Source organism: Telmatherina bonti (assembly GCF_933228915.1).
Source record: "Telmatherina bonti genome assembly, chromosome: 2".
Lineage (NCBI taxonomy): Eukaryota > Metazoa > Chordata > Actinopteri > Atheriniformes > Telmatherinidae > Telmatherina > Telmatherina bonti.
Window position 1 is genome coordinate 27,754,126 of NC_136620.1, and position 22,760 is coordinate 27,776,885.

The window sequence follows — 22,760 nt, forward strand, 5'->3', positions numbered from 1 at the left end:
TTTAATTAATTGTTTTTAGAACTTTTATAAGTCCGGTGCACAGTTATTTAGGGAAGCCAGCCGGACGGGTGGCGCTCCACGTTCCTGTCGTCATACGTGGGCGTGATCTTACCTGTGGTTGCAGTGATCCTAAACTGGATTCAATGTTGAATCCCCCTTGTGTGATGTGTGGTGCTGTGCAGTTACTCTTGTGAGCCTTTGGGTGCACTGTTTGTTTGCAGTGTGGACATGCTGAACGAGGTGTAGCGCCATGCCTGCTGACGTCTTTCTTTTTAGCTGCATCTTCAGACATTTCAGAAGATCATTATTGTTCTAATGAAGTTAATTGTCTGTACCTGCAATCTGTTGTGCTGGGTGCTCTTTTGTCTCTGACACTGGACCAGACCGGATGAACAAAGGTGGTGGCAATGTGACAATTTAAAAAAGAAAAATGATTACAGTATAATTAGCTTGGTCAATCTTCCAGTCCGATTGGCGGCGCTAATACACCAACAACGTTTTCTGCCAACAACAATCAAGCCTAAAGGAAGAAAACAAACCTAAACAGAAAAGTGCTTGGCTCACGCCGTTTGACTGGGTCATTTATATTTTTGCTTTTTCCTTTCTTATTTCCAAATGCAGCGTCGATTGAACAAGAGGTGTGAGGAGAGATAATTTATTATGCGCTTTGGAGAAACCAGCTTGGCTTGTAGCTATAGCTTACACTAGTCGTTGGCTGGGACGCTTATGTTAAAATGGCTAACTGAACCGTTAAAAGCTGTCGGTAACGTTATGCCCGATGATCCAACAGCAGTGGGTGGGAGTAGAAGCTGCCGCTTCTTTTGCCTTGTCTACCACCCTAGCGTTTTGAAACCCCCTGAAAACCAGCTTGTTAGATAGCTGCTTAAACAGAGATTCAAACAACTTTGTTCTACGTTGCCTTTTACTGTGGTAAAAACATTTCCAGGATGGGAATGTGCTTACCGTGCCTTGGAGGAGCGACGGACGACGTTGTTGTCACTCCAGATCCTGTAAGCTCCCACTTCAACTTTTGTCGTAATAGTGTCTCCAGGAAAGTCTGCCTGTCTTAATTGATTAAGTTTAGTATTGATTAAGAACTGATGGAAAGATATGGGCTGACACAAATATCATTAATAATCCAGAAGACACTAAAACTAGGCCCTGCTGTTGAATAAGAGGTGTTCAGCTTCAGTAAACTCGTAGAGGATGCTCCTGTCTGGCCCAACATGGTAAACACACTGCAATAGTTTTTTGGTTTTTTTTTTTTGCTAATAAACTGTATTTAATCTGTACAGGAGACGAGGAGACGGCAACTGGCTGAAGCTGCTGAGAAGAGACAAAAAGAGGTGGGCTATGAATGATTTTCTTTATTTGTTCGTGACAAACGGTTTAAACACAATAAACCCATGTAGTTATTCTAGCCCTTAAGGCACATTTATTTCTCAATAAAACAAGAGACCATCTTGCCACAGCATCATACCATGTGATGTGCCTCGTGGTAGATGGATAAACTAAACAATATATGGGGGGGAAAAAACCCAGGAAGTGGTCAGGAAGGAATTGTTAACAGGGAAGGATTCTTCATAGTATCATACAAAGCCCTTTTTTAGTTTTATGATGTAAAGCACTGTGCTTTTCTGTGAAAAGTGCTTTTTTAAAAATATTAAATGTTTATTAAAATGACAGGTAGAGAAGGGACAATGAAATCCTCTTCTCTTTTTGCAATACAATCAACTACATGGTATAACCAGAACTGTTTTTAATGCAAACCTTTGATAGGCTACTTACCAAATTTTGTGGCCATGTTTTGCATGGTTGCAGTGCCGTCAAAAAATCTGACCACATACATAACTTAAGAGAACATTCGACTGACAATACATATGTTCACACACAGACTCAAAAGGTCAAATCTGTACTGCAATTATATCATTTAGGAATGTTTAACAGTTTGCTACTATCTGTAGAGTTGAAACCAGTAGTTTTATTGCATATGCTGGGTTGTGTTTCTCAAGCTGTTAAGCATAAGAGTGTTACCAGACTTCAGTGTGACATTTCCCACAGTTGTTTTGCCACACATGGACAAAAAAATCAGGAAACCTCATGTTTGAGGACTTTATGACTGGAAATCTTCCAGAGCAATGCCTGAATAATGCCTGAAACATGGTCCAAAAGCTTAGTCATGGTTAAATTGCAGTGTTTAATTTACAGAGCATCAAAAGTGATGGACAAGCTTCCAGTTTGCTTGTCACTTTGATTATTTTTTCATATATATGTCTCACAACCATTTAAATTAATATACAGTGATGCAGATAGAGGCTGAACCAGCAGAAACACACACATTTTTTAAACACATCTATAGCCAGTCAGACAATACCTACTCTCTGTGATGTGGACAAGGCATTGTAAATTTCCCAAAATTGGCTTCAAATTATTCTCACGTTTGTTATGATGCATGCTTTTTGTCTAAAAATTACAGGACTTCAGTGAATGTATGAAAATGACAACATTAATTCTGGTGTTGCTAGAGATGCCTTTCAACATAACCACATACAAGTCAACAACAAAACACATCAACACCTTCAATTTAATTTAATTTAAATAACAAATTTAAGCTGCACCAAAAACTGAATATTAAAACCTTTATAATAACTGTAATGTTTTATATCATGTAGTCTTATGCCTGAGTATAAACATTTTAGCTCCATACTCCCACTTTTTAGATTAAAGTACTTTACAGCATGGTGAGTAATTTTCTATTGTGCAGAAAAGAAATTTGCAAACCCGTAAGAGCCATGCTAAAGTTGTATCAAGGTAAGTGGAAATAGGCTAAAATGAAACCCACCTTTGGAATTCACAACTTTTTGCTTTAAGTCACTTTTTTATCTTTAAATCTTCTGACATTGTTATAATTTACACATGTTCTGCTTGAGGCCCAGGTGCTGCGCTCTAACCCCACAGGTCATGTTCTAGTAAGCAGCACAGTTAAAAGAAGCTGATCCCTCCCACAGCTGCACTGCCATATTAGCAGTTGAATGCTCTCTTGCTCGTTGTGGCTTATCATAACTCTTGGATTTGCATTTGGATGGTTGCAAAATAGTCAATTAAAACTGCTTTTTTAAAACAAATGCATACCTGTTCATACAACATTTTTTATATAACAAAGAAGTAAATTTCTTTCTTTTCACTTAAACTATTTTTCTGTTGGTACTTAATCATATCCTCTGATTTTCAGACGGCATACAGGGGGGTTAAAAATCCAGAAGCGGTTGAAAGAAAAAGGAAAAAACAAGAGGAGATTGAAAAGCAGGCGATGACCACCTCAGTTTCTGGTGGTGGTGGGTTAAAGGTTAGTTTTGTGTTTATTTTAATGCCATTAGTGATTGCCAGTAAAGCGGCACTGTTCCAAACACAAAGTAGAGTTTGGATTTGTGGGGAGGTGACAAGTTCTGTCTTGACAAATGAGGATCACTGTAATTTTTGTCCCCTTTTTTCTTTCTGCAGTGGCAGGTGGGCTAAATATCCTGAAGCAATGTACTGCAAGGTTCTGGGTTCCAAAGCGGTCTTTAACAGGATGGGATATATATTTAGTCTTTTCCAGTTCTGGTACAAATGGAAAAACTTGTTTTTTATTTCCACATTATTGCCCCTCTGTTTATAGATTAAATGAAATTGATCAAGCAAGCAGTGATTGCCATACAGACTATGAAATGATGCTATAAAGCTATCTAATATTTTCAAGCCTTAAGTTTAGTGTTTTAGTCATTGCTAACTCGGTTTTGAAACTGCATGTTTGACCTACTAAGAACACATGGACACTGTGCATGCTTCTATCCATGAACGATGAAGATGAGTGACTCAGTTCACTGCCTTTTCACATGCTGAAGTGTCCTTGGAGTAAATCATTGAGCTTTGTATAGACAAAGTATGTTGTCAGTTTTGTATTTTCCCAGCATTAAAGCACAACCACCTTTTATTTAATTTAATTTAATTGAGACGGTTGTTCAGGAAAAAGATCGTCATGTGCTGTTTAAACTTGCAACTACTTATTAGACCAGAAAACATTCAGGGAACAGCAAACAAATCCAATTGGGACTTTGTCTTCAGACCAGATGGCCATGTCCTTTTCAATTATTTTTTCCTAAAAAGTCATTTGGAAATTTTCAAGATGGTTGAAAGAGGCCATGAAGATAGTTTTGGGAAAGGTCTGGTTAAAGTGAGTTTGATGTCACTGAAGATTTAACAGTCAGATTGTGGATGTCATAGGGACTGTGTACAAGCTATGCTTAACATGCACCATAGAAACATCCATGTACAACATTTCATGGAGCATTTTGGGACAGCCAAAAAACATGTTAGCCATTCTGTAAGATGGAGTAGCACAGTGAGTTTGCTTTGCTTTAGACAAGCATGTTTCACTGTTTTGACATTTCAGCTTGTACAGACTGCGGTTATCGGTCTGGCAGTAAATACTTTTATAAGCTACAAAGCCTACGATTACAGTTATCTGGCAAAATCTCTGCATTATAATGGCAAACAAAATGTAGCCTTTGTGTAAACAGTTAAGAGTTTAATAACATTTTAAAATCCAGAGTTTAGTACTAAGTGTTTTATTATCTATGCTTTTTAAAAAAGTCACAGTCTGGATGAATTGAATTGGAAAATATGAAGGAACTCTGAGCATTACTTGATGTTGGAACTGCTGTCATCTTCTCTTTTCTTTCTCTGCTTTTTTTTTTTTTTTTTTTTTAAATATTAATTTGTTTATTTTTTACATAAACAAGTGTTAGCATTTGTCAAAATGTAATGCAGAGCAGTCTGGACCTGTTCCAGACTGAACATAGCTGCACTTGCCAATTTAAACAAGTTTGAACCTTTGGACAAGTCAGGATGTTAAAGCAAACACAATGTCCCCTTTTAGTCAATTTTTATTGGACAGCCGATTAGATATATTGTACTAGACTATCATGAGATTACATGGAAGAGCTTATTGATAAAGTTGGTCATAACTTTTGCTGTTCTAGGTTTTCATAGTGGAGCATTAGGAAGCTCTGTAGCTGTTAATGGACATGTAAGACTCTTAAAAAACATATTGCTTCAAATGTTTCTGGTTGATACTAACTTTGTTTGGCACTCTGCTTCTTGACACTACATAGACTATTTGAAATGTCCCTTGGTGTCTCTTGTTGAATTTGCTTTGCTTGTCACTAATGTATTTTTGCAACTAGTACTGTGCAAATACCACCAATGGGGAATACTTTTCTGAGATGACAACAGCGCAAGGTAGTCTTATTGCCCCCCCCCCCCCCCCCCCCCCCCCATCTGTGTCTAAATTTTGAACAATTACTAAAACATTCTCCAGCCAATAAAAGTGAAGGCAGTGTGTGTGTGCAGTCTTATTAACTATTTGCAAAGGACCCATTGCACTTTACACCAGTTGTCCTGTTTTAACAACCCTGCTAGTTTTTTTTAATGTATGCATAATTTAAGTTTATTAGTTAAAATTATAATATGTGCATAACACTAATAAGATCATTGCTTTATTTAAATGATATATAAAATGTTTTGGGAATTGCCACAAGTCATCCGTTGTTAGATGCTTGTTTGTACCAGTTTGTCAGTATTTGGTGAAAAGCAAATATTTATTTCACTCTTGCCCGCTACAATGGAAATAGGATAAAAGAAAAAGAAGGAACTGGAAGAAAATGTAGTGAAATATTTACTTTTATTTTGCTCTATTAAATGCACTTCTTACAGCCTTCTTTTGATCCTTGAATGCTTCTGGTGCTTTTGCCATTTTGTAGAACAGAATATATGATATTTGCAACAATAAATGAATCACATTTCTGCTACTTTTGTGTGAATTTTTTGTTGAATCATGGTTTAACATTGAAGTGAGTCACATTAATGTTGGATACTGAAAGTCTACAGCTCATAAAAATAAAATAAAACATTTTTTCAAGAAAATTTCCCTTTTCAAGATTTATTTTATTTTTAAAAAAAAATAAAAAAAAAGCAAAGCAGATTTGATTAACATATTCAGAGAATGAAGATATGTCTTTCAGCAGGGATCACCAACTCTGGTCCTCGAGGGCCAGTGTCCTGCAAGCCCTGAGTGTACCTGCAGCAACACACCTAATTCCTAAAATTGTTAACACACTGCAGAACTTGACAATAAGCCGTTGGACATCAATTTTATAGCTTAATCGGGTGTTCTTGCAGTAGGGAGAAGTTCAGAATCTGCTGGACATCGGCCCTTGAGAACAGGACTTGGTAATCCCTGACCTACAGTAATAAGTTATGAAGGTTTGAAATTTTACACAAAAACTGTCTCCTCTCACTGCACATAAAAACTTATAAACAAACGTTACACAACCAGTGAGTTCAGGATATGACTTATTTCAGGAATAAAGTCAAAAATAGATGTAAGCATTCGAGATGCTTTTTTCACCCACTGAAATGACTGCATTGCCTCTAGAGGTCAGTAACATCTAACAAACTGCATACGGACCTCAAGTAAATCTGCTGAAGGCTTTAAGCCATCGAATCAAAGACATTATCATGATGACTAAAATAAAACTGCATTGCACTGAGATGAGAATTGTTTCATTTTTGGTCAAATGCATCATTAACACAAAAACCTTGAACATTTTACAATTATCTTAGACAATGTAGAGATTTGGCAATGTTTGCAGGAGCACCATACAAATAAGACTGGCTATTTTCTAAAGGTTATAACAGTTTACTTTTGCACTGTCATTTAAATCAGCGTTAGACAGGAAAATAACATAAAGAAAGAACAAAAAATGAAGGAGAAGGGAGGGGCAGTAGGGCACAATACATTGCCTTAAAAAACACCTGATCTCTAGTATACACGCGTAAAAAAAAAAGTTCCACATTTTGTAGCAAAGAAATATTGGCTTAAAAAAGTGCTGAAATCTTAATTCTAATCAACCAAGTTTCCAACATGTACAGACATGCAAAGGCCTCTAAATACTCCTGTGACAATAAGTACTGCTCTGCTTCAAGTACAATTAATGCTTAAAAACAAAAATCTGGAAAATCTAAAACTTCTTTTGCTTGCACCTATTACCTCATTATAATGTCAAGATCAGCACAATTTTTAAAAGCTGGCTTTTGTAAGGTAAAACTAAATTATACCAAAGTCAATAGGATAACAAATGACAGATGAAACAAACATAATATTAAGGATCGGTTTAATCACAAACAGTCATGATAGCCTCCCCCCTCCACCAAATGTGTCCTTTAAATAATGGCACTTTGCAGTTATATGTCCTCACTTCTTGCTGCGATAGTGGGCTGCCACCACTAAATAGCTGTCTGGCGTAAGGTCTTTGATGTTGGGGGACTTGGTGCTGATGGGGGATGTCTTTCCATCCACTCTGGAAATTTGGAGCATGCGACAGGGGTCGTGTTTCAGCAAGTAGCTCTCAAAGGTCTCCCAGCCTCCACCAACCCGCACCATCACATGCTTGTTGTGCAGCATCTGTAGGGAGAAGTTGGATAATGGAGTCAATTGTAATGCAGCAGATATCTGATAAATATACAGAAGCCATATCACAAATGAACTTTTTGCCTACAAAAATAATCCCTTTATTTAGAATTTGAGATCTGTGAATAATTTTCGATCTTCCTGAGTTTTTATTAAATCTCTATCAAAGTAAAAAAAAAATCTAAGATAATATCTCACCATAACAAAGGCTGCAGAAAAGATTTTTGAATTGATGAACTTTTGCAGACAATTTATTGCATTTTACATGTAGCTGCGATCCATGTAATAAGGCTTTTCACAGCAGAGAATAAGTAGAATTATGAGGATAGAGAAATTTAAGACAGTCTACTCAGTAGTTTGATTTACACCAAAGTTCTACACTGACCTGATTCAGGCTGTTAATGTGGCTGCAAATGTTCAGGATATTCCATCAGAATATATTTGTTTAAATGTTATTGCTAATAATCTTTCACAATAAGGTTTTTAAAAACTATTTTTCTGCAGCATTTGTTTCAGAATGATGCCACCTGCTGCATCCGAGCAGATTCTCGGTTTGCTACCATGGCAACATTAGCTGTTTTAGTAAAGAGAAGAAAAAAAAGGCACTGGTATATTGGATGATCAAACACTTGCATTCCCAAGAGGCCGTTCTCATAAAACATGTCTGCCTTACTGTGGAGTCTTATTGCGGTTTTTCCTTGTTAACACACAATTACACCTCCGCAAAAACAACTTGTTCACTGAAGAGTAAATAAACATGTTCTAATGAGTACAATTATGAAGCTGAATGAGTAATTAAAAACAAATACAACTAAAATTCTGGAATAACCCAAACTAAATAGTTTGATAAAAATGATAAACTACCTCATGATGCTGTCACAACAGTATGACCAGATATGAGACTCCCCACCCTCCAGTAGCACAACATACAACATTTATAAGCCTCTTAAAAGAATCAATCTACAATGCAGCAGTGGGACACTGACTCCAATCACCAGCACCATGCCTCAGGCCTTGTTACTATGGATTTAATGGACCTGTGATGCAGAGGGGTTTCAATCATGCTGCTTTGGGACGAGAACCACACTGGAGTCAAGTCCTTTCTCAGCAACTCATAGAAGTGGAGAGACCCGAGGCTGAGCTGGGACAGCACTTATCAAAAACACTATGATGTTCCTCTGCCTTCTCATACTGAAACTACAAACAGCTCATTTATTCCAGGAGCAGGAAAGGTCAGTCTCAGGTTAGACGGGTTATTGTGGGGTGAGACTATTAGATCTGCTGGATTGTCCTTTCAAGTGCCTACGGACAGTAACAACCCCTATGGTAGTGGTGGTTTTTTAGGAGAGGCAGCTGCTTGGTGGTGGTGGTTGGGGAGAGGCGATCAGGAAGTGGGGGACAATGGGAGTAATTTCAGTTGAAGTATTTTCACTGTACTTAAGCTAAGTTGTATTTGTCATTTCATTGCCACCTTTAAATTGTGTATATTTCATATATTTATTATAAAGAGTCTTTTTGATTAAGTTCAACATAGGTTGACTCTGTATACATATCACATATATGAAAGGCCTTTCACTGTGGAAGAGGGTACTCTAGGTGTTTGGGTGGAGCTGAGCATCTGAAGTCCTTATCTTTTATGTTGGTAATAAAGATTAAGCCAGACTCTGTAGTGTGTACAGACAGAATGAGCTGGACCAACGCCTTGAGCTTCTCACCATTTGTCCTTGGTTGCTCAGCAACACCAGGACACGAGGACTGAAGCATTCAGTCAGCATTACAGTATATATGATTCAGATTCACAACATGCTCTTCCAGCTGAAAAAGCTTTCTATTACAAAATAGGGTCTTATAAAAACAGTCTTCTTCATTCAAGTCTTTACAATAAGTTAGTTTTGACTTGGATAGGAATAGCTGCAGTATCATGGGCTGACAGCAGAGGACACCCAAGAGTAAACTCTCTTTTGCACGCCTGGAGATCTAAAACGCACTGTCGGCATGAATCACATTGTTGGAGGTGTGAATCCTGGTCGCAGGTTGCCAAGTAACCAGGATCCCAAGGACATTGATGCTTCTTGTATAATTTGTTATCATTCATTTATCTTTCTCAATAGCTCATCATTCTTCCACTCAGGCAGTAGGTTAACATTTCTTGCACTGATGGAGCACTTGTGATTATCGGATCCAATAAATGTAGCAGCCAGAACTGTGTAAGAGTAAAAAATGTCTAACTGATAGCTGTCATGAGATCAAATGGAAATAGATGGGTGTTTCTTTTTCTTCACATACAGAAAGCTCTGTTATATTTGCATGAAACACCATGAGGTGTAAATGACAGTTCACAGCAAAGGGTGGGTCTCCAGACACAATGGATGACTTTCATCCCCAAGCCAGCAGGTATCATCATACTGCCATATGCTGTGTAAATGGAAAAGGGCATGCGTCTCAATGAGACTTCACGTTACCAACTGCAAACTAGGTGGAAAAACAACAATTAATGAACCAATGCAAAAATAAAAATCCACAGGATTTTTGTCATATTTTGTCTCTTTGATATGTTCTTAAATTTGTTAATACCATAAAATACAGTTATTTCATATATTTACAAACGCATATTTTTATTCCTTAACTTGTGTTTCTCAAGCACTTTAAACTAAAAGCAAACCAGGACCTTGTTCAACAATTTATTGCAGCTTAAATACATGTACAGAGACATGCTCTCAAAATGTAGTCTCTGAAGATGATTATAGAGTGCTAACTCCACTGATTTGGATGAAATTTATTATTTCACTTTCAATTTAGCATCTTTTCATTGTATTATTCAAGTCATAAATACTTTATTGCAACTATTCAGAACTAAACTATTTGCTAAAACATGTCATATTAGACAACAATATAATATACTTACCCGTATAAAGAGCATCTTCTCCCCAACTCTGTATCGTCCTTGTGACTGTCTCTCCACACAAAACTTATTCACACACCTGCAGGGTGGCTCATCAGTAATACGTCTTACCTGTAGCACAAACAAATGTAAACACTTTACTATTGTGCCCCCCTGTGATATCAAATGCTGAACCAAACCAGAGGTAAACTTTTTTTTTTAAACTTACAGCATCATCCAACAGCTTCCCAGTACTTTTTTTGCTTGATGTGACTTTTGTTGGAATTGGGGATGAGGATGAGGATGGAGACGGGGATGCAGACGGAGACGATGAGGGAGATACAGGGAGGGGCTGAGCTGGGGGTACAGGTGATAGAGGCGGTAGAGGTGCCGCACTTTCCTCTTGTTCAATCTCCTTCTCCAGTTTTATAAGAGCAGGAGGTTCCACGTTGTACCTACACAAGGAAACAGGCTGTTGTGAAGTGGAAGTAATATAGAACACGCTCTAAAAAAGTAAATGAAAAAAAATCTAGGATAAAATAAAATCAACACAGAAAAAACTATAAAAAGCCAGAACAAACCGTGATGCTATCCGGCCCAACTCTAAAAGACAGAGGCACACCTCTCGCGGCTGTTTATGAAGAACTGAAAGGAGAAAGCACCCTTTAGCAATAGGTAATTAACACATTGTAATGTATCTGGAACAAGCGGGTAAGTGAGAATGGGTGGCTGTGTGATGATGAGATCCACATAAAAAACAAACTCATGAACTTCATGCAATCAAACATGGCTCTCTTTAATCCTGCTCAGCCCAAATTAAATAGAAATGAGTGTTGTCCAGGCTGGGAAGGTACAAGTAGACTTGAAATGTTAATTTCAACCTTGCCAAATGGCAGACCAGAAGGGAAGTGTGGAGGCTAGAAGCATGATAAATGTAACAAACAACACCATGCAATATAGACAATATATGCAGTGTATGATAGCAAACCTGATGCTGTAACATCTACTGCTGAACTGATCAATTCATCCAAAGAAAGAAAGAAGCAAAGAAAGAAAGACATTCATCAGCTGTTCGTGATTGCTGCAGTATTTTCACAGTATATTATCACATTTGATACAGATCATTGTTGATCATATGTTACTGTGGGTTATTTGACCTGTTGGGGAAAATGATTTGCATAGTTTAAGTAGTTAAAGAGACCTGTGGCCAGAAATGGCCACAGAATAATACTATATATTAAACTGTAAGGACAAAAGTCCAGCATAGAAATATAATCACTTCCAGCTTATTTCCGTCAAATAAAATGCAAGAAATGTCAGCAAGATTCAGAAAATAAATTAAAGTGCAAAAGAGGGAGGATAAGATTTATCCTGACTCTGAGCTGATGAACACATTTGCATCATGTTGTCCTACTTTCCCAATAACTCTCTGTTGTGTCTGTGCTCCACTTATTTTACTTTTGTTCATGAGCACAGTATTTAAGATGTGTTGTTGTAAGGTGGAGCTGCTCCCACTCCTGCACTCCCAGCAGATTGGATCCCTTGTGAGTTTTTTTGTTAAATGTCAAAGGTGGTGATACAGAAATGTGAAGGTTCTGGACCTCAGCACAGAGGAGATGGAAGCGCTCCAACCTGTGCGATACTGTAGAAGCACAATCCGCCCATTCATAGGGCACAGAAATCTGAGACTACTGAGTGCTAGCTTCTTTGTAAGGTCCCGGACCTTGTTTGTTATGCACTGTTGAGTAAAACTAAGAAAATATAGACGTACCTAAATCTTCTGATTCAAAAAGGCATGTTTCTCCAACTCCAACCTCGCGGCACCAGGCCAGGAAGTTGGCTGTGTTGTCCCGTGCAAAGAAAGAGCCAGAAGGAGCACTCTTTCTACAGGGTATCCTCCGAGTTGGAATTCTCTTCTGGAGACACAAAGACACAAAACAAAAACCAAAAGAAGATGGGGGAACATCCTCTCACGTTCACTGATAAACAGTAACTGTACACAGATCACAGCATTCTTGTTTAATTCTGCATTTAACTAGTTAGAATAAGTATCTGCTTGCTCAGTCCGGAGTTTCTTTTAAAACAAAGAGCCACACAAAATTTGGCTGGGTCTTTGCGTTGATGGAGACGAAGTAGACAGCACTGTCTACTTCACTTGCCGAGCCTCCGTTTTCAGCACAGGATCAAGAGCCTTTTTCATACAGATCAATATGAGAGATGACGGGTTAGAAAAGCAGTGCTACTTTACCAGGCCTTCCATGATTTGGGATCAAATGACATGCTTATGGGTTTCAGCCCCCACACGGTCCATTTGGGGAGATTTATGCGCTTTGCTGTGGTTTTATACAGGATATGTGTCTGTGCTTTGAGAAAGGTGCAGTGAGCTCATGCGGGAAATATGCATGCTTTTGTGGGTATTTTTATTCTCATTCCAGGCTCTCATTTGTGCTGTTCAATTTTTTTTTGCATTACTGTGGAAAAAAGGTTGACTCTATTGCTAGTGGTGTTCTATATAACTATCAGAAGAGCATTTTATCATTTGTGCTGTTGCTTGTTGTATTATCCACATCTTTGTGTGGGTAATTGCACACAAGTCCTTCTGGAAACAATATCTCTGTGCAGATGGTAGCAATAAGGACAGGGAACTACATCTCTTCTAATGAACAGCGGCAGATACAATCACACTATTTTCTTTTATTAAAGAGGATTGTAACGACCCAGCTGTTTGTGAATGCTTAAAAGGAAAAGATTGAGATGTCGTGAAGTGAATTTACTTTTTGCAGGTGTTAAGATGAGAATAGCATACTGTCATCACATCTGTCTACTAAACACGAAGCAATCAGCAGCTTTCTTCTGCAGCTTAGCATGAAGACTGGAAATTCTGATGAACTGTCTTTGATACACTTTACTGTTTATCCAACTATGTTCTCCAAAATTTCAGGAGTCATGAAAAGTTTAAATGAAAACAGACTACAATGACATGAAAAGAATTTAGACTTATCAAGATGAATCTGAGAAATGTGCTGGTGCCTATCGTAGCAGTTACTAAGCAACCCACAGGGAACACCCTGGACAGGGCCACTCACTAGCTCACCAGCTCGCTCGCTCGCTTGCTCACTCTTCTTTGTTTGCCCATTTTTTTCCTGATGCTCTTTCTTGGTATTTATTTATGCATCCTAGAGAATAGAGCACCTAAAATAAAGAAAATAAAAACATTTCACAAAACTTAATTAAGTAGGACTCAAAGACGGGACACACTCATCTGGGTGTTGTCTGTATGTTTGTTTGTTACATGTTATCATGCAAACTTTATTTGTGGATTTAGAGAGAAAAAAGAATATTCTGAAACCACTGACTCAGTTGTCAGCAAACAGTTGTGAGTTTCCTGTAACTTCATCCCTGAAAGACTCATCCCTGCGATGTTCTTTATATACCCAGTTATGTTACTGATTTGTTCCTGAATAGCTTATGGACTGTTGTACCAGCTGTTAAGCATTAAACAACTTTTCCAATCTTCTGTAACCCTAGTCCCAACAGTTGTCAGACTCAAATGAGCCTATATTTTAGCAAAGTGTCTCAGTTTCAACATTTGATATGCTGTCTTAGTATGATTTCCAGTTGAATTTAGGTAATCGCATTCATCTATATTTGTACTTTACATGAAACGGACTATTAAAAGAAGAAAAATATCATAACTGTGAAAACTAATGATTTCTGCAAACATATGGAAGAATGTTTAAGAAACAGCATCACCAAGGTGTGATTTAATGTTTCTATCTCAGCATTCATTAACAGTAGCCCCACTACACACATCTCATCAACTCAACAACAGGGCCTGAAAACAGATAAGGATTCTTATAATCCTAGAACTTATCAGCCAAGAAACAGTTGCCATGATAAGTGTCATAGGAGGAAATACACAAGAGTATCAGACATGGGAAACAGCATGAATCTTTCATATCTTATTAAACTGAAAGTATTAAATATGAGTTATAACATGGACAATATATCACGCTCACTGCAGAATGTCTGTGTCAGAACTCCTCTGCCGTCTTTCTGTGGGTCTCCACAATCAATAGGCTCCTCTATTTCAGTAGCTTCGCTGCCATCCCACGGTCACTGACCTCAAGTATTTCCTCACATCTGTGCTGCTGCACTCACGCTGAGATCAGGAGACCCACCGTCATCAGTGCAGTAATGCCTCAGTGAAAACACCAACAACTCTCACTGAAAAACCAACAAAAGAGACTTTGGCTTCTTTCCCTCTAAACTAGTAGGATCATCAGTGTTTCCCTGCGTTAAAACCTTGTAGTCTCACTGAGCACCAGATGCCTGATCAGTGTAGTCACTAATATTGTAAAAATGTATCGAGTCATCTGGATAATGCTTCATCAAAATAAACTTTTTTCATTGTGAAATCCTTGTACTGGAGGCTGTGTCTATTGGACCTCTATAGACTGGCGACTGAAATAAGTAACTTAAAATATCTGTATTTTGTATTTTGGTTTGTCAGAAAACATTGAAGACAAAAAAAACTTTGTCTTTCTCTCCACTTTGGAAGCTGTAGGATGCCCATCTCACACCTCACTCTTTGTTCATTCTGCTCTTAAAACGTGGAGCTCTTTGCAAAGTATTTTAATTATAGGTGATTATTTTTAAGTTTTTAGTTCGACCCACAACCACCCCCCTGCCAAACACACACACGCACACCTCACCTCCCCCACCCCTACACACACACGCAGACAACCCCCCCCCGATGTTATATCTGCATGTCTTTAAAATGTTTAAGATGAGAGGGATTCAAAAGGAACAGTATTGTTTTTTTTACATTGATTGTGAAAGGAAAGTTATTATAACCAGTAAGAGTAAATCAAACTCCTGCATCAGTTTGGTTTCAATAAAATACATTTCAAGACTGTTTTTTAAAGTATAATTTAAGAGGCAACACAAAAAAATTTATTTTTAATGCTGGATTTAAGCCAAGAAGCTGTTAAAAAGACCAAAATGACTGTTTTTCAATCTAATCAAATAGGTTGTTGCTTAAATGACGTTGTCCTGCTCTGAAACAATCCTCTGCTAAATCATTCACACTGAAAGTTAGTCTTTGAATGTTGTCAGCCAAGAGTTAGTCTCTAAATTAGCTTTTCACTGTAACCTGTATCACGCCAGGCTACTGCAATTCCCCAATTTCTTCATACCTTTCTGTTGCCAAGGGCAAGCAGGTCTCCATTACTTTGCCTGAACTTCTCCTGTAGTGTCTCAGCCAGCTGGCACAACAGGGAACCATTGTCTAACCGATCCATGAAGCTCTCAGCGGTGATTTCCAAACCTGAGCGGGGGACACATAAAGAAGGCAGACAGTCCAGCACCATAAATCCATCATAAAATGCTCATTTAAAATATATAAAGAGATGAAATTCAATCTCCAGTCCATTCCAGTCTGAGGCTGAACCTGATGTAATGTTGTCAACTCCCAGTATAGCTTTAAGGATTGAGCCGTTCTGTTGCTGCAGTTCTCAGAGACAAACTCTGAAATATTACAGGACGTGGGAGAATCTGGAGGGATTTCCTGGTAAAACACCATTGGATGGCAAAGACAAGGACGTATCAAATGGTGCATCTGTTTGTGCAGGACAATGCTTCATATTACGCCTCTGCACAGTTGCAGAGATATATTGGTGATCAACATGTGGTGTCCAGTTGACTGACTTCCAGAGGACCATTCTTTCTAAGTTAGATCATTGTGAAATAGGAGGTGGTGGCAGGGGGTGTCTGTGGAAAGAAACTGGAGAGATTGCTTTTTTTTTTTCTTTTCTTTTTTTTAAAAAGACCTTTCTGTTTCTTATAAAAGGAGGGGTTTGGGGGTTCAATGTTTAATGAGTTCCAAATGTTGCAACTGAGCCCAAAAAGAGTGATTGAATCTTGAGAATTACTCAGTGAGTTTCCTTTTTCTGCTCATACTCAAGCCATCGCTCCCTGTGTGTGAGAAAAGCATATAGCTAAAAGGTTTTTAATAGATATTTCAATTCATATGCTGAATTACTAAAGCTCCCCCACTTCTTTAACCTCAAAGGTCAATAAACAACATGACTCATGTATATACTAAGACATACCTCCCATCTGCAGCTCCTCCCAACTGAAACTGCCCTAATAACTTATATCAGCAATAGTGTGTGCTAAATGGAAACTCATTGACATTTCTGAAGTTTGTGGGTCCTTTACCCATCATCACAGCAGACCAGAAGTTTCTGGCATGGCTGGTTTTAGTGTAAACATAACACCAGAGACAACAGGGAAGACTTCTAAGTTGTTTAACCCAGCTCACACATGCACACACACACACACACACACACACACACACACACACACACACACACACACACACACACACACACACACACACACACACACACACACACACACAAAAGCAAACAGGAGACTGTACCAGGAACTAAACCTGTTTAGAGTTATCTTAAGAAATGGTTGTATACACAGCAGCATGCCAACTATACTAAACTCAAGCTGTTAAACACACCTATGTTTAAATGAAACACTACAGAAAATTGCTGATGAATATTTTTCACCCATTAAGTCCAAAGCAGAATTGAAAATACTGTTCTAATACAAACATTGGATAACAGCCTTTTGAATTTTATTCTAAATTACTGCTTTCCTCAAAATGTTAATCACTATGTATGAATGTATGTATGTATGTATGTATGTATGTATGTGTGTGTGTGTGTGTGTGTGTGTGTGTGTGTGTGTGTGTGTGTGTATGTATGTATGTATTTAATCTTTTGTTATCTCAATGTTAAACAACATGCATATGTTGCATCTTATTGAAAAGGAGAGCGGGTGACAACATTACGCATTGCATCAGGCGAAAAACTGCCACAGCATACAAATATAGGTATATGCATACACTGGGGAACCTCAAGCCCATTGAAATATTTAAACGCTAATAAAATATTGGTTAACAGAAACTTTGACATTCAAAAATTGAGCAAACTGTTGCAAGTTCTTGTGTGCCGCTACTGCCTGTAGCACAATCACACCTAGCAGCATCTTTTGGAGATGAACTTAGAATTCTCCAGGTTATTTACTTAGTCTTTTCATTAATCTTAACCATATTTCAGGCATAGCTTTGTACCTTTCATCAACAATTCTCCTTAAATCAGATCAGTGTGCTTTGTTTATCTATTTGTGGCTGAACTGTTGAAGTGCACTTCACAATGCTTGTGCTTCCCTCACTACTCATTCTTCACCAGTGGCTGTGCATTATTTAAGAGAAGTTAATGATGTCCATTCTTCATTTAAGGTAATGTATGGAAAAGTGTGGAAACACTGAAGCTGGTTCATGCACTCTGTTGACTTTAGAAAGCTTTGTAATGAGGTCCAGATTGATTCCAGCGCCCTGTAGAGGTGTCCACGTCAGCATTACCACTTAAGTTAATGCAAAAGACACAATGAGGAAATTTGCAGGATTTTTCAAGCCACACTGTTTCTAGATACACATTAAAATAAATCAGTAAATGCACCCTGGTTGTTTTTTTTTTCGCAGAGGTAGAAAAATGAGAGTGAAGTAAATAATGAACAACACATTTGATCCACATAAAGCACTACAATGCAGAAACATCAAATGCCATTGTTGTGACTGCAATTGGTTGTATTAATGAGAGTAATTCTTCACATCATAATTGATTGTAATGTTGCAAACTGGTTACACATTACCCTGATGCTCACAGATTTCCATATACAGGAACTTCTTATATACTTATTTTTATCTAGATGGGACCAGTATTCAGGAGCTACACTAGCATATTGTGTATGAAAGTAGCTTACCGAGAATATTAGAAAGCCAAAGGGCCAGGTCTTCTTTCATGGGCAGCAGGCTGGCTTCATGTCGACTGGAGAGCCACTGGTGATACTGTTGCATGTCAGTCAGCCCGGGGCCACAGGGCTGTTTTGGGCTCAGAGAGCTACACATTGTTCTCTACTGATGACCTAGAACAAGAAATATTGGAAAACGTGGATGATAGAATTTCACCTTTCTGCGTGCATGTATATTTTAAGAAGTGACACAACGTGCAAACTGCCTTAATTAATGAGATGTTGCTCAATCTATTAAAATGTCATGAATGCCATGTAAGCTTTTGATGCCACTGTTTTGGTGTATACTTTGTACCGATATTTAAAAAATCATCTGCTTTCCACCACACGTTGGCGCTTGTAGTTTGTTCCCTGTATGCATGTAGATGTACATTTGTATGTCTATTTCTGTTGTATGTATGATTGGATGTGTAATGCTTAATTGATACAATGCATTTTTTCCAGGCTTATTTGGGTAAGAACTTAGTTATTTTAATTATCAATTAATCAGATCACTTTTTCCTTCCTTATACAAAGATAATTTCTTCAGCAGTGTCAAAAGTACAACTATGACCTTGTCTGTATGTCTTCACCAATTAAACAAATCATGATGTACACTCATTCTTATGGCCACCTGAAATTAGTGTTACCAGCTAGGTAGACAGCTAAATGCCTTCATCAGTTCCTAAATTGTAATTTTGAATAATAGTTGAGAGAATTGCCTTTTTTTTCTACATTTTTTTCTTTAGCAGAACATTATGATGTAGGAATAAAGTTTACCTTTGACCTTTTGGTTATAAAATGTCATTGCTCTTATCCTATCATACAATTACATAATTTGACAATTTGATAATTTAAGTGTAAATGCAACTTTGAAATGAGACTTATCTTGGTATGGACAACCATAAGAAATAAAAACCTAAAACTATATTTAATGTGGCCAAAAATGCTGCTGGTCGCGTATTAAACTTTAACAGTCCACACTACAGTCACCTTCAGATCATTTATTTTAACTCAGAAACAGATACCCAAAATTCTTCAGCTGACTGTGAGTTAAAACAGAGGATGCTGAGTCCTCATATTTCAGTAAATCAGAGAACAATCTTTCTTTTTTCTCTTAAAAAATAGCATCAGTTATTTCTCATTCACAGTAGCTGCATAATAGTTTCCTGGCTACTGACTTCTACTCTTATACTGCTACTCTTTATATGTTGTGTTCAGGGTCTAAGGAATTTCTAAATTCAAATAAAGACGCGCTAAGAAATTTTTTTACATCCATGATATAATTGATTTCACACAATGACACTTTTAAACAGCTGCTCTTCAAAGTCATTTTCCAAAAAGAAAAAAAAGGGACCTAATAATATGGAGAATTGTGATTTTGAGAATTTTTGTCCTCAAGGCCAAATCCTCGTATGGATTACAATCCACCTGGTGACATTAGACAGTAGCATTCTAATCCATTTCTTCATTGGACAAGAGACACTTTCATATCAGCCAGACTCATACAATAAGAGTTTTATTTCCCAAACAAAGAGCTCTTTCACTTTACATATCCATCTGTAACAGAGTCTATCAAAGGATCTATATCAGTCCAATGCAGTCAGTGCTGCAGTGGAACTTGCATGGATCGACCACATTTGACATCAATATCAAGAGAATATTTTAGCAGTGGCTTTCTCTCCTGTAAAGTGATTTCATAGAGCGAATAAGACATTTCTTAGAGCTATCAGATGTCAGTTGACTCATTTCAAGATGTACTTCAGAGACAAATGGGTGACTTAGATAAATAGTATCTGCAAGTTATCAGCAGAGTACAAACACAAATCAACAGTTCATCCACTCAAATATAAGCTGTGGTGACCTCAGAAGGAAAGGAAACAATGTTGTGATGCAGACACAGAAGGGACAACCTTGTGTAAAAAGAAGGATCACACTCACAAGCATACAAATGCATTTTTCAAGGCTCAATCTGGAAGTTGATGTAGACATCAAAGTCACAATCAAAAACACGAAAGAATAAATAAAATATGCTTTTAAAAAAAAAGTTATTTAGAATATGTACTTAAAAAAAAGGTTACACCAGATGGAAAAAATCTATTCAGGTACAGATTATCTACTACACCTATGATGGGTTTCTAATTTAACTGGCATTATCTTATGACATTGTTTTCCAATAACTGAAATGAATTTCAATTAAGTTAAATTTTGAAACTGTAGTAAAGATACATATTAGACAAACAGGACCGTTTCACTTGCCTCTGTAGCAGGCAAATAGCAACAGGACATCTGATGCAAATTACTAAAGTAATTTATTCAAACAAGGAAGCAAAGCTACCATGAACAAATAGTTTATAGTGTGCGATGGCTAAAGATCTCCTCTGAATACTGAAGCTGTGTAACACAATGTGAGGAATGTGACCTTTATATCTGTGAGACATTTCAGGGTCCCTCTGGAATTACATGTAACCAAATCATACTGTGGTGCAAAACTGGACATTGAGACCTTGATGTCTGACTGAGGTTATCTTATGTCCACAAGGACAACAGCTTCTCACATACATACACATAGTAAACTCTGGAGCTCAGTGGTCACGCATAGGCACTACATTCCCATGTCCAGTGTGGTGGCGGCTGACAGAACAAGGCTACTGGAACAGCTTCAGACAAGCTCATTTCCTGGTGCTACATGTAAATGAACAAGAAAATGTGACATATTGTAAACACAGTCAGCTTCTGTTCAATTATTGATTGTTAAACAGTTTATTTTTAACCTTTTTATCTAAACTGTGCCAGACACTGAGAACAACTCATCTTTCAGTTTGAGTTTTTCTAAAGACTTAGTCATTAAAAATCCACCGAATTGGCAGAAATTGTTTTGGAGGGTTATTCTCATTTATTGTTTGATAAATATAACATACAAATATGCTATTTTTCTGCTTAACTGAGCTAAATATCAATATTTTTAAAGAGTTTTATGGTTTTCTGACAGGGTTTTGGATAAACGGTCTGCTAAATTTGCCCCACGTATTTTCAAAAGTCTCAAAGAAACATCATAAAACGTACATGTTTCCTCTCACCATACTGTAGCCTGACCTCTTCAACTTTAGCCCCCAAAACACCACGCTGTTAAAGCTGTGGATGTTATTCTCTGAAAAGAGGTCAGAATCTGATTCTTGATGATTATTAAGACACACAGAGATATAAATATATATTGTCAGTCCAAAGCCTCATGACTTCTTCAAAGCCGTCGTAACATGCCCCAGTTTGCTGATTGCTTCAGGAAAGGCATAAGGATGGGAATTCTGACTGTCGAATCACAGCCATTAGAAAATACAACAGTGGTTCTGTACTGCTAATTCTCATTGCCTTCCATGTCTTCCCCCATAACAACAGTAAATTGATTCAGAGTGGATTTGATGATTTACACAAGGAAACACTTCATGTTTTTTTACTGAAGTACTCAGGTACCAAACTGTGTCAGTTACTGTAGATACTTGGCAAAGTAAAAAAAAAAAAGTCTCCAGTAATATGCATCAATAAAACCAGTGTATAACATAAATTCCCACAAAAGAAAAACTACAGCAACAAGCCTGTTTATATATTAAAATATCAAATCTCATATTCCAGTACAGAACTTGATGGTTTATTAGTGTGCCATGGTAATTATTCACTGATTTCTTGCTGATTTTACAGCCTTATAACCAATAAGCAATGCCAGACATCTAACTACAAACCTCAGTGTGTGGTCGTCATTCTTACCATCAACAAGCAGCATGTCTGGCACACAATATGTCAAGAAAACAGATGCACACATTTTACTTTGAATTTAGTGCAAAGACATAATTTGATATTGGGTGGAGATGCATCAGACTCTGTTCTTCTTTGGAGAAAAAAAATTCAACTGCAATAACATTTTTGACTTGTCTCCTCTTTTACAACAGTCACAAATAAAAACAACCACAAGAAAGAATTTACCACTCTGAAAATAGGATCAAATGAGGACGCCTTGTGAGTTATGTCTGAAATCTGAGCACACACTAATTAAAACCAGGGCGACAAAAAGCAGTTGCCCAGGCAAATATTTAATATTCTGTGCAATTAGAAGTACCTTACACTGAATTTTACATCAATAAAGCATTGAAAATCCCCAGTCAACCAATAAAAATACTAAACCTCAATTTTAAATAAGCAAAAGATGACATTATTCTGGAAAGAATAAAACTTTCTGAAAGAAAAGCATTAAAGCATTAAGGGACTAAAAAATTTACAAAAACTAAAAGAAAGAAAACAAGAAAGAAAGAAAGGATATGCATATTGATTACGAACAGCATAGAACAGACTGAATATGTGCAGAAGAGTTTTTACCCAGTTGCTGCTCACCTTCCTCTCACTCGTCAGTGAGCTGCTGAATTCCAGTTTTCATGGTTTTCACAGCAGCGAGCACAGGTTTAACTCCAAAACACTGAGCTAATGTGAAGTGAAGAGCTCTCACGGTGC

The 22,760-nt window shown here is 37.5% G+C and overlaps 2 protein-coding genes across 3 annotated transcripts; one reads left to right on the plus strand and one right to left on the minus strand.

Annotated features, from left to right (window-relative positions):
* The first annotated feature begins 531 nt into the window (after positions 1-531).
* svip (small VCP interacting protein) lies at positions 532-4,766 on the plus strand. Its single transcript, XM_079251161.1, has 4 exons — positions 532-1,010; positions 1,296-1,346; positions 3,233-3,346; positions 3,502-4,766. Exons 1-4 carry the CDS (start codon positions 948-950, stop codon positions 3,514-3,516), a joined length of 243 nt encoding a protein of 80 aa, XP_079107287.1. The 5' UTR covers positions 532-947; the 3' UTR covers positions 3,517-4,766.
* On the minus strand, positions 4,713-22,759 carry gas2a (growth arrest-specific 2a). 2 transcript variants are annotated; one of them, XM_079251140.1, is made up of 8 exons: positions 22,644-22,759; positions 18,234-18,395; positions 15,590-15,720; positions 12,163-12,307; positions 10,973-11,036; positions 10,621-10,846; positions 10,416-10,523; positions 4,713-7,504 (listed from the first exon to the last, which is right to left on the minus strand). In XM_079251140.1, the coding sequence occupies exons 2-8, from the start codon at positions 18,376-18,378 to the stop codon at positions 7,295-7,297; spliced, it is 1,029 nt and encodes a 342-aa protein (XP_079107266.1). In that variant the 5' UTR covers positions 18,379-18,395; positions 22,644-22,759; the 3' UTR covers positions 4,713-7,294. The 2 variants fall into 2 exon arrangements, with proteins under 2 accessions (XP_079107266.1, XP_079107265.1); XM_079251139.1 differs by lacking the exons at positions 18,234-18,395; positions 22,644-22,759 and adding an exon at positions 11,380-11,400 and having other exon boundaries at positions 15,590-15,880.
* Position 22,760: the final 1 nt, after the last annotated feature.